Genomic DNA, 15,686 nt, shown 5'->3' on the forward strand with positions numbered 1-15,686 from the left:
ATATAGAAATCTAAAAGATAAAAAAAAATAAGATCTGAAATAGTTTGGAAAGAGTAAAAAAATGCATCCAAGTAAAGTTAAAGTTGGAAATATGTAAATATTTTATTATTCGTCTATTATATTTTAAGAATAAATACACATAAAGTAAAGATTATTTTTGATAATAGTGTAGGTACTTGTGACGCAATATGGTCCAGGATATGGGCAAATCTGCTTTGTTTCGTATAGGTAGTGAAATAAAAACAACAATTTCAATATAAAATATGTATATTTAATACTGCTTATTCGAGATAAATTGAACTGTGTAAAAAACAGAAGAACACAATAATTAAAAATGTAAAAAATAATAAATAAGTATAACTTAAAAATTAAATATTTGTAAATTATTGCTTGTATAAATTTGTATAATTTAAATACTTATTAGTTTTGTTCTTGGTTAAGTTGAAGTTTTAAGTTTCAGTAGCATTACAGCTGGCAGTATTAGGATGACTGATCCAATAGTGTAGGTTGTAGCCGCGCCCGAACACCAATATACTGAAAAAAGAATTATATATTGATAAATATTATAATTAGTATATAGTTATTATTAGTTATTTTTAATGAAGTAGGAGCGAGAGGTATAACAGCGAAAACTCTATAGTTTGTCTCGGCCAGTCTAAAATTATTGTCTATAAACTTCTGCGATGTACTTCAAAGGAGACAGTAGTAGAATAATTATAAATTTGATGTGGTTAGAGCTAGGAACTCGAACGGTTTAGCGTTAATGCGTGTTTTTAGTATTAGGATGGCGCACCCTAGTAGCTGTAGTCAGCTTCACGCTTAATCCCGACAACACAGTCGCGTCCACACAGCACGATAGGCAGAGAACCTAGCATGCATTAGCGAGCATTGCGTGTTGAGTATTGAAACTCAACGCCGCCCTTTGCCTCGACATCAGAGTGCAGAAATGAAAATATCAATGTAAATAAATATTTTATTTCCTGTAATGGGGATCGAGCCCACAACCGTCGCTTTACAGTCACACCCTTGTGCCGCTACGCCACGACGGCCTACGACGCTATTGTAATACTGGTAAATCTTCTGGGGTCAGAGTTCCCAATAATCTTACTAGTGGGAAGGAATCTCTCCGTAACTCTACTGATAAGACTACACTCAAGGTACTCAAGTCGTATCGACCTGAAAACACTGCCGTAGGTAGCCCATTCCCCTATTAGGAAGTGTTTATGAACGAAATTATATTTAATAATAAAGTAAAGGTTTACCAGTCGAGGCGAGCAGCGGGCCAGCGGCGCGGGCCAGGGCGCCCAGCGAGCGCAGCGTGCCGAGAGCCGCGCCGCGCGCCTCCGCAGGGCTGTGCGCCGCCGCCATCGCCGTCATGCACGACACCGCAAACGCCGTCGCTAGAGGGAGGTAAAGTGTTAAAGTTTATATTTAGTTAATGATATTTGAATGTAAAAATGAAGCCGTCACATAATATTTATTACAAGAATTATACTACGCTAAGAGTATAATTATAATGGTATATTCTAAAGGATTATTTAGGACTAGAGAAAATGACATTTTCCGCTAAACTTTGAAAGCGTTGTGTGTTGAATGGCGGTACTCAACGCCGCGCTATGCCTCGTCACGAGACCGAAAAAATTAAAATAAAAAATATTTAATTTCCTCGAGTCCACACGCTGGCACCACAACTGCCCTTGTAAGACAAAGAATTAGAAACAAACTCACAAACAGCAAACAACACCAGTCCCGCCCAGAGCCAGGCGACGGGCGACGGCGAGGCCGACGAGGCCGGCGAGGCCGCCATTGCCACGCACAGGAACGACACCGGCGTTAGCGCCAACGCCACGCGCGCTGCTCGCTCCGCTCCTCGCGCACTTAAACGCCGCGCCGCGCCGCCTTGCAACGCCGCCATTATGACGCCTAATGAGATATCAAATATTCGTTTAAGTTCTCTTTTATATTATCTTTGTATTGATACACAAATAAATTACTTTGTACTACTTTTTACAAGATATTTCTTTATAATATGACTTTCGAAATACATTGTCATTTAAAGTGCCATGCGCACGCTGCTAACACAATAGTGTGTCAGTATCTTCACGTTTACTATTATAAGCAGTTGTTTAAACAAGTTTTAAACTATTTTAAATAGCAACTAACATCAAATCAATTATATTATTCTCTCAAATACCTATGCCATTATAAGCGTATTTGAATCTTCAATTACAAAAGAACTCGAAAAGGTTAGTAGACCTTAAGTAAGTCCTTTAGAAAGGCACCATCTGAGCCACGATTACTTGCAGGTCGTTAGGATATTGTTATGACCCACCAAAAAATTTTTTAAGTCAAAAAATAAAATTAAATCAGCTTCACGCTGTATCCCGTACACAGAAGGATAGATAGTGTTAAGAGACTCCGTTCTCCACTTTCCACCGAATTTTTCGAGGTATTGCGTGTTGAGTGGCGGAACTGAACGCCTGGCTTTTGCTTTGATGCCAAAGCGAAGAAATGAAACTACTAATAAATGATAATTCATTCGCTGGAGTGGATATCGACCCCACTACCATCGCGTTACAGTCACATCCTTGTGTCCCCACGCCACGACGGCATCAACTGTCGACGTACTGTTTTAAGTCATTATATAGTAATAGGAATAAATTTTAATAAACAAAGAGTAGAAATCATATAATTAAAATATAATATAATAATGCTGTTACATAATCAAGAAAAGGCGTTGTTTCTTAATAATTATCCTATTTACATAACATATCTGCATATCTACATCCTTTTTGCGGGGAAACAGGCAATATCTGAAGGTCGTTATTATTTGCTATTATTTTTTTTAGCTTCACGCTGTATCCCGCATTTAGCAGAAGAGGCAGAGGGAACCTAGTATTAAAATACCCCATTCCTCTATTTTCAGTGCAAGGAAATGAAATAATTTATTTCTCCGAGTAAGAATCTAACCCAAAACCTTCGCATATACAGCCAGACGATGTGTCGCTGCGCCAAGACGGTCTCATTAGGTACAATATGATATTACAACTCTATTATTTATATATATTTTTTGTTTTTATTATGTTTCCATTTATTTCTATAGTTACATTCAATAATTAAAAAAGTGGGTAAATACTTTTTTAAGTGGGAAAACAAAATGACTCACCGATCACAAGAAACATTTTTCCCTGTTGCATAGCGGTGTATCCGAATGTGTGGTGCGTTAGGAATGTTATAGTAAATTCGAGGCCAGAATAAATAAATAGATAAATAAAATAAATTAGACCCAATTTCGATAACACTCTGCTTTGATGGACGGACAGGTTTTTGACAGCAGTAAATTTCAATAAATGCCATGGTGATATAAAATCGACTGCTTTGTAGAGAGACAAACTTAAAGGTGATCTTTTATTCTGCAAAAAATAAATAAATAAATTATATACGGCAGTTATTTGCATATGCATAATATAATTATCATTTCTTATCCTCACTGAGTTAAGTATACTTATATCTAATATGATAATGGGATATATTCTTTTCTTTTTTTTAAATCTCTAGAATTCTTGAGGCATTGTGTGTTGAGTTGCGGAATTTAACGCCACGCTTTGCTTCGACACCACAGCGATTGAATGAAAATATAAAATATTTAATTTCTTCGAGTGAGAATCGAACTCACAACTCGTCGCATTTATCACACGCTTGTGCCCCCGCGCCACGACTGCCCTCATATATTCTATTTTAAATATTATTATACAAACCTTTGATAAAGTTTCAGGTATAAAGAGAGCAACTAAAGCAACATTTGCAAGTGAAAGGGAAAGTGCATAAAACGCCGGTTTCTCTCCCCACAGATCATTGTTTTTGGCAAACCAAGCGCCTGCCAGTGGTCCTATTATAAACCCTATAGAAAAAGCTAATCCTATGAGGGCCTGTAAAAATTAAAATAAAATGCAATAGAAAAGATAGGTTGGTATCTAAGACACGTGAAAAATATACTATATCTAAACTGATAGTTTCTAAACTGTATATCTGTCTGAAGTGTCTGTCTGTGTCTTTCCTGAACAGTAACTCCTGAAATAATTAAATTAACCAATGTAAATGCGGTTTTTGTAAACGAAAGCCTTGTTTGTCGCGGTGGTTCTTATCTATATTTTATGAAAATTGTATTATAGTTTAAAAGCTATAAGCACTAGCCAAGACGAAATAGTGATCATTATGGACAGGAAGTTTTTTAAATTTCAGTTTTATATACAATTTCGTAAATAAAAGATAAACATTTATGAATATCAAATCCACCTAAAACATATTTAAACTAACCTAAGTTACATAACAAAAACATTATTCAAGATAATGTAACATTATACCACTCTACAGTATTTGCATATTTAATTATGAAAAACAGGTATTCTTTTAAATAAAATGTTAAATATAATTTTAATTTGAACATAATAAATATTAATTAAGTGCATTCGAGCTTGTAGTTTATCTAATACTGTCAGTATTCCCCTACTTTCCTCAGTGGAAACAGGTTCAAACTACAAAAAGATTTTTCAATACCGTTAGTTCCTGAGAATAGAGCATTTAACAAAACAAACTGTTCACTTTTACTTATATAATATTGTTATGACTAAGAAATGCATACCGCACGACAAATTCTAAGTACGGGAGGTAACTTTGACCGCAGGTACCGTGAGTTATACCAAAAGTATTAATAAAATATAATAGGCTACCTTGATAAATAAACTAATCAATACAAAAAGAATATTTCAATTGAAACCAACAGTTTTCGACTACTAACTATTCAACTTAATATTGTTAATATAGACATAAACTACTCACCATCCCTCTAGGCCTGGTCTTCTCATCAGAAGCATCAGTTACTATAGCCATGCTAAGACTCACATTAGCTTTACTTAATCCACCTATAAACCTTGCCAATACAAACAAGCTGAATGTACTAGCATAACTCCAAAGACCGTGTGATAGCGCAATTCCGACCTAAAAAATATGTTACAATAATTAATCGAAGCCTTTCGTGGTGCAGAAGCACAAGGTGTGACTATGAATGCGAAGGTTGTGGGTTTGGATTTTTTTTATTTCCTCGCTGTGGAAAAGTTATGAAACATGCAATACCTAAAGAATTCGGTGGAGTAAGAGAAACGGAAGTTACGGAAGGAAACGGAGGGAAACGAAAATGGAGTGTCTTAACACTAGGTTCCCTCTACTTATTGCAACAAGTAATTGGTGTCCTCATTTTGTTGCATAAATAAATTTTTAATTATTTTTTAATTATTACTTTATGGTGTGTAATTGTAACTTTTTAAATATTGTTTTCAGTTCAATGATATTGTTACTTTTATACAATATTTAAGAAATGTTACGAGTATAAATGATAAAAAAATGAGTAGATAGATATCTACTCATTTTAGATAAAAATTTAGATAAATTATCTTAAGTGCTGATAATCTAGTTGAAACTATTTTACTACAGCTTGTAAATTGACAATGTTTGATACATTCATATATTATTGTAACATGGTAATAATTTTTGAGGAACAGCATCAGCAAATTAAATAGTTGTGGGTTTAATTCCCATGCATGGGAACGAGTTATATTCATTTCCACTTTATGGTAAAACAAAGCATGTTGTTTAATTCTTCTGAAGCAATGTGTCAAAAATTGAGGGGAAGTGTGGAATAGAATACCTTAACACTAGGTTCTGTCTGCCTACCCTGCTATATGCAGTATACATTGTGAAGTGAAAAAATTATATTAATTAAATTTTAAGCTTTAAAATACTTTACCAAACAAATTAATAGCAATGGTTTTCTTCCATATGCATCTGAGAGACTGCCAACTATAGGACTTGTAAGAAATTGAAGGAAGCTATACATTGACCCAAGAGCACCTCCAAATAAAACTGATACGAAATGCTCTGGTGCACCCGTTATCCTTTGAAAATGTTTTATTGTATACAATAACATTGAATATATTGTATTTGAATTTCCTTCTTCTTTATTATAATAATCCAGCAAAGAAGGCAAGAGTGGTAATATCATTGTAAATGCTAAAAGGTCCAATAACAATGATAGAAACACTAAGCCTATAATTTTATTACTTTTAACATTTTTATCTATTATTGTTTTTGATGTATTATTGTTAATATTTGTAATTTCTTTCTCATTGTCCTTTCTATGTTTAACACCGCCATTATGATCACCAAGAACCTTAAAAGATAAGTGGGTTTATTAAGATATTATTAAAGTATTAAATATAATTAAATCATAAATGAGTTATATCAAGTTTTGCTACTTTATAAGGAATTTACGGGTGTATATAATTTTTACACAAAAAAATATCTATCATATAGTTCAATTTCTTTTATAAATAGTAAAATATATTAATTATTATCTCTCATATTATTTTTTAAATAACAAATATAATGAATACCACTTTATTTATAATTTATAAACTTACCATATCTAAAGCACGTTTAAAACTTTTAGTTTCGATTTTTTACCAACGAAGTACGATTGTACTTTATTACAATCCGGTATGTAAACTTTCACTTAGACATGGGCGTTACGTAGCGTCACTAGTTTCAGAAACTGCTTACAAGCCAAATCACGGCATAACTAGTTTCGGGCTGTCGTCGAAACTAGTGATTGTGATGATTCGGAACTACGCGGTGATTGTGAGCTACGCGGTTATTCGAAACTACATACATGTTGCGTTGTGGTTATGTGTCTGTACACATAGCCATTATTTCACATACGTAGTTTCATGAGAGTAAGCAGTAAGCACTAATCAAGTTACATCGACACTAGCACAGTTGTATCTCGCTCTATTATAGTACGTACCGCAACAAAAATAGAGACGAGAATAGGCGAATTTGATTGAAAAGCTACAAACATCGTACTTTTTTGTATTATACACCCAATGAAACGAAAAAGCGATTCTAAACTAAACGCAGAAGTTAAGCTATATTATTTATAGTTTTATGAAAATTCCAAGAAAAAACCATATTATTTTTATTAGCTACATTGACACTTATGTAGTTGCATCTTGCTCTATTTTAGTACGTACCGCAAGAAAAAAAGAGACGACAGTAGTTTAGTATGTATGCATTAATGCAATTTGATCGATTATTATTTTATATCGATAATTAAAAAATAAATTCTGCCTCGACACCAGAGCGAAGAAATGAAAAAATAAATGTAAATAAATATTTAGTTTCCTCGATTGGGGCTCGAACCCGCAACCGTCGTGTTACAGCCACGCCCTTGTGCCGCTGCGCCACGACGGTGGATTTTAACCAATTCCGAGTTTTTTTTGTTTAGCGTGACGTAGCTTTCCTAATGTTTATTATTTATTAAAAGAGGTTCGGTTACAATGGCTTGCGACGTTCACTTCACACTTGTATATCTTAAGCACATTGGGATTTTTTATGCGATCTACTAAGACTTTTAAGAATTCCGAGAAACGAGGTTCGCTACAAAAAATTGAGGCCTACACCCATCACTTAATAGAACTTTGAATGTTGATAATAAATTAGCGCAAAAATCTGAATTTGATGTTTTTAATAATTCCTTACGTTTGTATAAAGCTCAACAGAAAAAATATTTTATATACGTAATAAAGAATCCATAACTGAGCTTACAATTTTTAACTTTTTTTAAGATCTTAATTTTGGTTTTGTATTTTGTTATTTTTTTTTGTTTTATGTTTAGCTATATAGCAATAATGCAGGCTGCTAAAATTAATTACTTTTTAAATGTTTTTAATTTTAAGTCTTAAATTTTTATTGTATACTTTATGTTAATTATGCAAACAAAAATTCTGAAATGGTCAGCGAATAAAGGCTTTATTTATTTATTATTTATTTATATTCAGTAGTAAAATTTTAAAATTTAATTTTAATTTAAATACTAGATAAATAAATCAACTTCACGCTGTTTCCCACACACAGCAGGGTAGGCAGAGGGAACCTAGTGTAACACTCTGTTACACTAGGTTCCCCACTTTCTGCCGAATTCTGGAGGCATTGCATGTTGAGTGGCAGAACTCAACTCCGCGCTTTACCTCGACACCAGAGCGAAGAAATGAAAATATTAATTTAAATAAATATTTCATCTCCTCGAGTGGGGATTGAACCCATAACCATCTGGTTTTTACCTCAAGTTTGGTCTCAAGTTTCATCCAATTTTAAACCATAATATTTTGCTATTACGTGTCAGTTTCGCGTTTATGTTTTATTTTTTGTATTTTTTAATTTCTTTTTCCATTCTGTAAGTGTAAAATTACTCTTTTTGAATGTATTTTATGTGTAAATTTTTTGTTTTCACTTAATTTGGAATTTTAATTTCACTCCGTAATGAAATATATCAAATATTATTAAAAAACGATCAGCGAAAAAACTATATAAATTTCTATATATTAAAAATATATAATATAATAAAGTGTATATAAAAAAAATATATAAAAATAATTGTATATAAAATAAATTAATAAATAATTACATTTTAGTAGCAAGATATTGTAATTTAACCTAAAACGTTTTCAATCATAACTATAAAAGTAATTGTATTAAACTTCCAACTGCTTATGAAACATTTGTAACTAGTTACAGAAATAACTAGTTTCTGAAACTAGCTACGCGTAACCCCGAAACTAGTGATCACCGGTTATGCTTAAAAGACGTTACGGCCCATGTCTACTTTCACTTATGAATGTACAGGTATAAATATAACGAAACTTATTTGATGATTCGTATTTGGTGCTTACTTGAGACATGTCAAGTGTCAACTGTCATTGTGAATTGTGACATTACGATAAATGTATTTGTAGTCTATGCTCTATGATACTATAAATTTAAGCCATTAGAAAAAATATACTAGAATATTTGGAAAAAAATGTTATGTTTATAGCAGTTGAATACATATTATAATATTAATTTAATTTCCAAATATAAAAACTCGTTTGAGAAACAATACAAAATACCTAAAGATGTTTTAATGTATATTTCAGACTGGATATTTTAATTTACGTTAGAAGCATTTAGGTTTTTATTGTAAGAAAATCATTAACAATAATATGGCTTAGAGTTCCATGAAAAAAAATTGTTAAAAATTCCAATGGTAAAATAAACAGGTACTTCAATATTACTGTTGAACTAGTAGTAACAGCAGTTCGAATAGTTAATCAGTTGTTTAGGTACGATAATGGCTTGTAAATAATAATTTTGATTAAGAAAGGATTTAGAAATGTTTGTTTAATTTTGCAATTAGGTAAAATTAAAAAATAATAAAATTATGTCATAGCTTAAGAGTTTGTGACCCTAATTATTATTAATTAATATTTTTAGTTAATTTCAAATAATATCGTCGTGGATACAGCAATCGTCACTTTGAAGGAAATAAGTTTCGAAATCTAAAATAGCACATGTTGTAATTATCTATCATATAAGCATAAAAGTCAACGACATGTTGTATATCGTTATAAGGAATCGGATATAACCTATGGCAACAATTCGATTTCGATTCGCATTCGACGCCATTTTACGTATGTTTAAGTTTTCATGAAGACGTTTGTAATTAGTGTTTTATATTCCAAAACTGTTTAATGAAAATGGGCGAGGACAAAGGTAAAAAAGTGTTGATTTAGATATTTAATTAATATGACAGCTTCTCTATATAATAAATATCCCATTTTGTTGTAGATCGTCGACGTAGATCGCGTTCCAGAGAAAGACGTCGCTCACGCTCACGTTCCAGGGAGCGTCGTGAAAAAAGAAGAAGTAAATCTAGATCTCCATCAAAAAGATCACGTCGTCGCAAGCCTTCACTATATTGGGATGTCCCGCCACCTGGATTTGAACATATTACGCCGCTACAATATAAAGCTATGCAAGCGGCCGGGCAAATCCCGGCTAACATTGTGGCGGACACCCCACAAGCTGCAGTTCCAGTAGTAGGATCTACAATAACACGGCAAGCGCGTAGATTATATGTGGGAAATATACCATTTGGCGTAACCGAAGAGGAAACTATGGAATTCTTTAACCAACAAATGCATCTGTCTGGATTAGCTCAAGCGGCTGGTAATCCGGTTCTTGCATGCCAGATTAATTTAGACAAAAATTTTGCATTCCTTGAGTTTAGATCTATTGACGAAACAACACAAGCCATGGCGTTTGACGGGATCAACTTCAAAGGTCAAAGCTTAAAAATACGACGGCCTCATGATTATCAGCCTATGCCGGGGACAGAAAATCCAGCTATAAATGTACCAGGTAATTACATATGTCGCTTTTATATACATTATTTATAATTATAATTTTCTGCTTCACTTAGTTTAACAATTATTATTTGTTTATTGTAGACTCTAAGCAATATCTTAATTTTTAAAGTACTGGTGATATTATTTTAGTGGTAATGTAAAGAAGTATAGTAATAGTTGTATTTATTTTTAGCTGGTGTTATCAGTACTGTAGTTCCAGATTCACCTCATAAAATCTTTATCGGAGGACTGCCTAACTATTTAAATGAGGACCAAGTAAGTTACTCTAATTTTTGCATACATTTGGTCATTGAAAACATTAATTTATACAAGCTATATTATATATTTTAATAATTGATTCAATATTTTCTCAGCCAAGGCAGAAAAAAAATGTTTAAGTATATAATTTTTTTAACAGATTTTTATATATGTATGTATGAAAATTTATTTTGCTTCATTTATATTTAAAACATGTATGCAAAACTAACATAAAATGTTATGTTACTTGAGATATGTTTGATAATTACTATATTATGTTAAGATCTATTATAGACAGAGAAATAACAATGACTACTTTAATTATCATGAATTTTGCATGTTTAATTCTCATTTTTTGATGGTGTAAGGTTCTTGTAAATGTTTGGCTAATATGAATGACAGTATAACTACGAACAGAAGCCATTCTAAAATATTATTTATACTTTGTTTTTAAATATTTTTGTGGCAGCAATCTTGAATATAACATTATAATAAGTTCCAAAAACTACTAAAGCTAACTTTTAAAGACAGTTCCCAGTTTGTTAGAAAGTCTCCATTTTGATAGATATTTTTTCCAACTATTGTGTTTGATGTCTGGAGTTGAATTTTTAATTATCTCCAAGCTATTTAGAATTTTCAGCTATAATGCTTCTCTGTATATTTATTTTATTTTACAAGTTAATGTTTGTCGTAAAAATCATAATTTATCATTAAATTTTATTTGAAATAGACATTTTAAATTTTTGCAAAAAGACTTGAAATGAAGAAAAAGCATTCAATTATATTAAAAAAAGAAATTTGTATCAAACAAATTTCCCAAGCTACCCGAATATTAATTCATTTTATATATAAAACTATAATTTGTAAAAAATTTCGTTATAAGAATTGATTTTAGTATAGATTTTTTGTTCAAATGATGAATTGTTTTTATTTGGCTACTATATTTGAAATTATGTGTTCCAGGTCAGTACCAAGTCCACATTTTTATTTAACTTTGGTGAAGTTTTTTCCATAGTGGGGTTAATGTGTATGTAATAAATATTCGATATTTCACTACTTATATGACTTGTTTTGTAACATCCTCAAATATAACATTGCTGTTAGACATGACAGGTTAGGTTCCCTTATTAGGAGTAGGGGCTACTGCCTTTTCAGGGCGAGATTCAACAGTTGACAAGGCTACGATGGAGCTAGAGGAGAGCCGCGTGTTTATTTCCATTTCAGGAATTTTCAGGTACCTTATCTTGGCTGAGCGTGGGCGGTCACCTCACGCTCAAGACCTTCTGAAACAACTCACTGATAGTTTGCTTTCTGCCCCTCCCTAGCATAGATTTGGCACATTCGCGGCCGCGTGTCACTGTTGTCTCTCATTCTCACCTTACGTCTTGTACTTGAGCGAGACGTCGGCACGCCAAGGCAAGTCTCCTATACTCACTTCTAATTTAACATGCGGCTAGTCACAGGTCAGACACATTCACTCATAAGTTTGCTGCCTTGCAAATGTTAAAGGGAACCAATCAATTTACTATTTAAAAACAAAACTTCAAATGTGTAGACACTTTATTATCATAGCATATTTCTATTATTCGTATACGATGATATGTTGTGGTTCATTCGATTGTTCGACATTAATTCGTGCACTGATATGCAGGTTAAAGAACTGCTGATGTCGTTCGGTCAGCTGCGGGCCTTCAACTTGGTGAAGGATTCCTCGACAGGCCTCAGCAAAGGTTATGCCTTTGCGGAGTATGTCGATATATCGATGACTGACCAGGTACTATTAAAAAGAAAACATAAATATTAAATATGTTTAACGAAAATGAACATATTTACTATAAAGAACAACTTCTAGGCGATCGCCGGTCTTAATGGTATGCAGCTGGGCGACAAGAAGCTGATAGTCCAACGCGCGAGTATTGGCGCCAAGAACTCAACCCTAGGTAAGTGTGACTCTAACGGGAACCAAACCACCGAACACTGTATTAACGGTAGTTTATTCTAAGGGTATTTAGACTGTAAGTACACGTTTTAGATATATTGTCAATTGTTTATTCGTATAGATTGGGTAATTTGGAATTAAGTAATTGCTTAGAGTCTTGTTTGTAATTTGTGTTTATAATTTTTCTATCCGTGTCACTTTTCTTTTTAAATGTTGCGTTATTTTATGGAACTGTTGAGATATTTTTCTAATTTTAGTTGATTTTTGATACATGTTTGTGTGTTTGTCGTGTAGCGATGACAGGCGCGGCGCCGGTGACGCTGCAGGTGGCGGGGCTGACGCTGGCGGGCGCGGGCCCTGCCACCGAGGTGCTGTGCCTGCTCAACATGGTCACGCCCGACGAGCTGCGCGACGAGGAGGAGTATGAGGACATACTGGAGGATATTAAGTTAGTACACTTGCCTATTTCACATTAAACTTCTAACTTCAGCTGTATACTAAAACGGGAAAGTCTTGCAATCTCACATTAAAATCCTATAATAATGTAATAATATATATATATCAATTATTTTCTTAAGGCTGTCGTGCCACAGAGTCACAAGCGTGCGACTGTAGTAAATACGACGGTTATGCGTTTGATTCTCACTCGGCGGAATGAAATATCTCCTCGCTCTGGTAATAAGGCAAAAGCGCAGCGTTGAGTTCGGTCACTCGACACAATGCATCGAGTATTCCGTGGAAAATGCAGGAGTGTTTTGACACTAAGTTCACTGGTTCCCTCTGTCTAGGGTAGGCTATATGCTGGGTACAACTGGAAATTACAAAAAAATTCTGAGTTGAAAGATCAGTATAACGAGAATATACTTGTTTGGTTTTTTTTGTGATTATTCTATTTTAGTCGGAAGTCCAATTAAATAATAGTAATGATTATGAAATCTCATCTTTCATGAACAAATACTGGTGTAAAATTTCATATATTTAGTTTGGCTTTTTTCCAATATTATAATAAATTTACATCTCTTTATTTTTTATCATAACTGTAATGTTTCCCATAATATTATCTTATAATATAATAATATGTACAAGTTTTAAATAACGCTAATATTTTTTTTATTTTCAGAGAGGAATGTAATAAATATGGTTGTGTGAGGAGTATAGAAATTCCAAGACCTATTGAAGGTGTTGAAGTACCAGGATGTGGAAAGGTACAACTTTATGTAACGAATATTTTGTATTAACTTAAAGAACATCGAAAATTAAAAAAATGCGGACAAATAGAAAAAAATTTTTTTATACAATAGTGACGTTTTTTGTGACATGACAAATATTCTTTATACACTATATATTATTTATACTTTTCTTTATATTAAACTTTTAACGAAAAAAAAAACAAAATTAGTAAACTTTACAATAATTTCTGTAAAATTTTTGATGTCATTTTTCTACCTCACTGGAAAAAATTAAAAACCATATACGTTTTTTTTTTCAGGTATTTGTAGAATTTAACAGCATTGCTGATTGCCAAAAGGCGCAACAAACACTGACGGGTCGTAAGTTCAGCAATCGAGTTGTAGTCACTTCATACTTCGACCCTGATAAATATCATCGCAGAGAATTCTAAAATATTCTAATTTTAATGATTCCTCCATTGCAGAATAATAATTAAAATCTCGTAACAATGAATTGTTTTTGAATGAATGTGCAAGTGTTGCACAGCTAAATGTATTAACAGATATTAATAAAAATAAATCTATCTTTGGTTCATTTTTTATTTCTAGATTTTATTACACAAATAAACACCTTAACATATTTAAACTTAAAATTACATATTTTTAATTTTAAAAATGATTAAATAGCGTTATTTTCTTATACACTATTATCATGTTGCAAAGTTGGTTGGTAAGTGTTAAGAGAGCCAGTCTCAGACGCGAGTACAATTTTTCTCATGATTATATACAATACGCCTCCAATAAGCAACATGCCTATTCCAGCCATCAAACTTATAGCCCAAGCTGGTACTGCGTTTCCATCTGTAATATTTAAAAATACTAAATAAAACATTCCAAATTTTGTAAAATATTTTAAAACTCAATTAAATAATAAAATAGATTTATTATAACAAAACGACATATCAGATGGAAAAGAAACTGTGTAAAATAATAGAACTTAGCTTAACGCTATATTTCTAGCGGGGTAGAGAATATACCTATATATAATTTATTTTATTCTCAATATTTCGCCCGAGCGAGGTTATGAAGATATTTTAAATATTAAAACATATGTAATGTGTATTTTCCCAAATAAGAATCTACATTCATCGACAGTAATCTATGGGAGATTGCACCACTGCACATTACCGTACTAGCGGCGACAATAGAAATATTACTAATATTAAGAATAGTAAAACAACGACATGACTCACGATAATAAGTACGAGTCATCACACGCCTTCCTCGTAAAATTTTTCTTCGTGCTTCTGCTTCTTGTGCGAATGTACTGAGAATTACTGAAAACATACAAATATTTACACGATTTTTATGTATTTTATTTATAAATACGATTATTTTACACATTACACTAGACAGTGCAAATAATTTCAATTTAATTAACTTCTAATAAAATTAAGGCAATTTATAGATTCGGTTAAGTTCAGTATTCATTTAGAAATAAAGGTAGGTAGTTGCGTATATTCAACAGCTACAGTTGTAATAAATATTAATAAGTACTTAATTGCTTTATTTTTTATTTAGATTCGCAATATTATTTTTTTAGCTCCACGCTGTATCCCGCACGTTACAAGGTAAGCAGAGGGAACATGATAATCTAGTGTTAAGGTACTCCGTTCCCCACTTTCTGCCGATTTCTAAAGGTATTGCGTGGTGGCGGAACTTAACTCCACGGTTATGCCTCTTTAAAATTAGTTGCAACACTATATTTACACAATTATAAACATTTATATGTACTTACCAAGCACCACAGCGAGGTAGAACCAAACAGATTTCTTTTGAACCATCTTTTTAGTTTTCAATTTCGTTTTCGACAACAAATAAGTTATTTTTCTTTTATCACTACAACTACTACAATACTATATACTGCAAGTTATAGGCGTGTTTTGTTGCCTCGAACGCTTATCTCATAATGATAAGATACTGATTAGTAATGCGATAAGACATGGCATACTTATAAAGGTACTATCTATGGTTAAACAAATT

The 15,686-nt window shown here is 32.6% G+C and overlaps 4 protein-coding genes across 4 annotated transcripts in view; 2 read left to right on the top strand and 2 right to left on the bottom strand.

Annotated features, from left to right (window-relative positions):
* LOC146531512 (uncharacterized) overlaps nucleotides 1–3,153 on the top strand; it is a 136,296-nt gene extending 133,143 nt beyond the window's left edge. Inside the window, exon 2 of the mRNA XM_085198528.1 lies at nucleotides 3,030–3,153. The gene's annotated coding sequence lies outside the window, so the exon portion shown is untranslated. The remainder of the gene's footprint in view (nucleotides 1–3,029) is intronic.
* rtet (major facilitator superfamily domain-containing protein rtet) lies at nucleotides 250–8,784 on the bottom strand. Its single transcript, XM_085198518.1, has 9 exons — nucleotides 8,715–8,784; nucleotides 6,477–6,560; nucleotides 5,804–6,226; nucleotides 4,840–4,998; nucleotides 3,759–3,929; nucleotides 3,167–3,413; nucleotides 1,729–1,923; nucleotides 1,263–1,400; nucleotides 250–534 (listed from the first exon to the last, which is right to left on the bottom strand). The coding sequence occupies exons 2-9, from the start codon at nucleotides 6,477–6,479 to the stop codon at nucleotides 437–439; spliced, it is 1,434 nt and encodes a 477-aa protein (XP_085054644.1). The 5' UTR covers nucleotides 6,480–6,560; nucleotides 8,715–8,784; the 3' UTR covers nucleotides 250–436.
* Nucleotides 8,785–9,155: 371 nt separating this feature from the next.
* U2af50 (U2 small nuclear riboprotein auxiliary factor 50) lies at nucleotides 9,156–14,233 on the top strand. The gene is made up of 9 exons (XM_085198486.1): nucleotides 9,156–9,286; nucleotides 9,364–9,642; nucleotides 9,718–10,290; nucleotides 10,471–10,553; nucleotides 12,187–12,309; nucleotides 12,388–12,475; nucleotides 12,769–12,922; nucleotides 13,595–13,679; nucleotides 13,964–14,233. The coding sequence occupies exons 2-9, from the start codon at nucleotides 9,621–9,623 to the stop codon at nucleotides 14,093–14,095; spliced, it is 1,260 nt and encodes a 419-aa protein (XP_085054612.1). The 5' UTR covers nucleotides 9,156–9,286; nucleotides 9,364–9,620; the 3' UTR covers nucleotides 14,096–14,233.
* hoka (membrane protein hoka) lies at nucleotides 14,226–15,605 on the bottom strand. The gene is made up of 3 exons (XM_085198487.1): nucleotides 15,442–15,605; nucleotides 14,897–14,980; nucleotides 14,226–14,504 (listed from the first exon to the last, which is right to left on the bottom strand). Exons 1-3 carry the CDS (start codon nucleotides 15,485–15,487, stop codon nucleotides 14,341–14,343), a joined length of 294 nt encoding a protein of 97 aa, XP_085054613.1. The 5' UTR covers nucleotides 15,488–15,605; the 3' UTR covers nucleotides 14,226–14,340.
* Between the last annotated feature and the right edge of the window lie 81 nt (nucleotides 15,606–15,686).

This window comes from Heliconius melpomene, chromosome 15 (genome assembly GCF_056956725.1).
Source record: "Heliconius melpomene rosina isolate 202511_hmr_F chromosome 15, ASM5695672v1, whole genome shotgun sequence".
NCBI lineage: Eukaryota > Metazoa > Arthropoda > Insecta > Lepidoptera > Nymphalidae > Heliconius > Heliconius melpomene.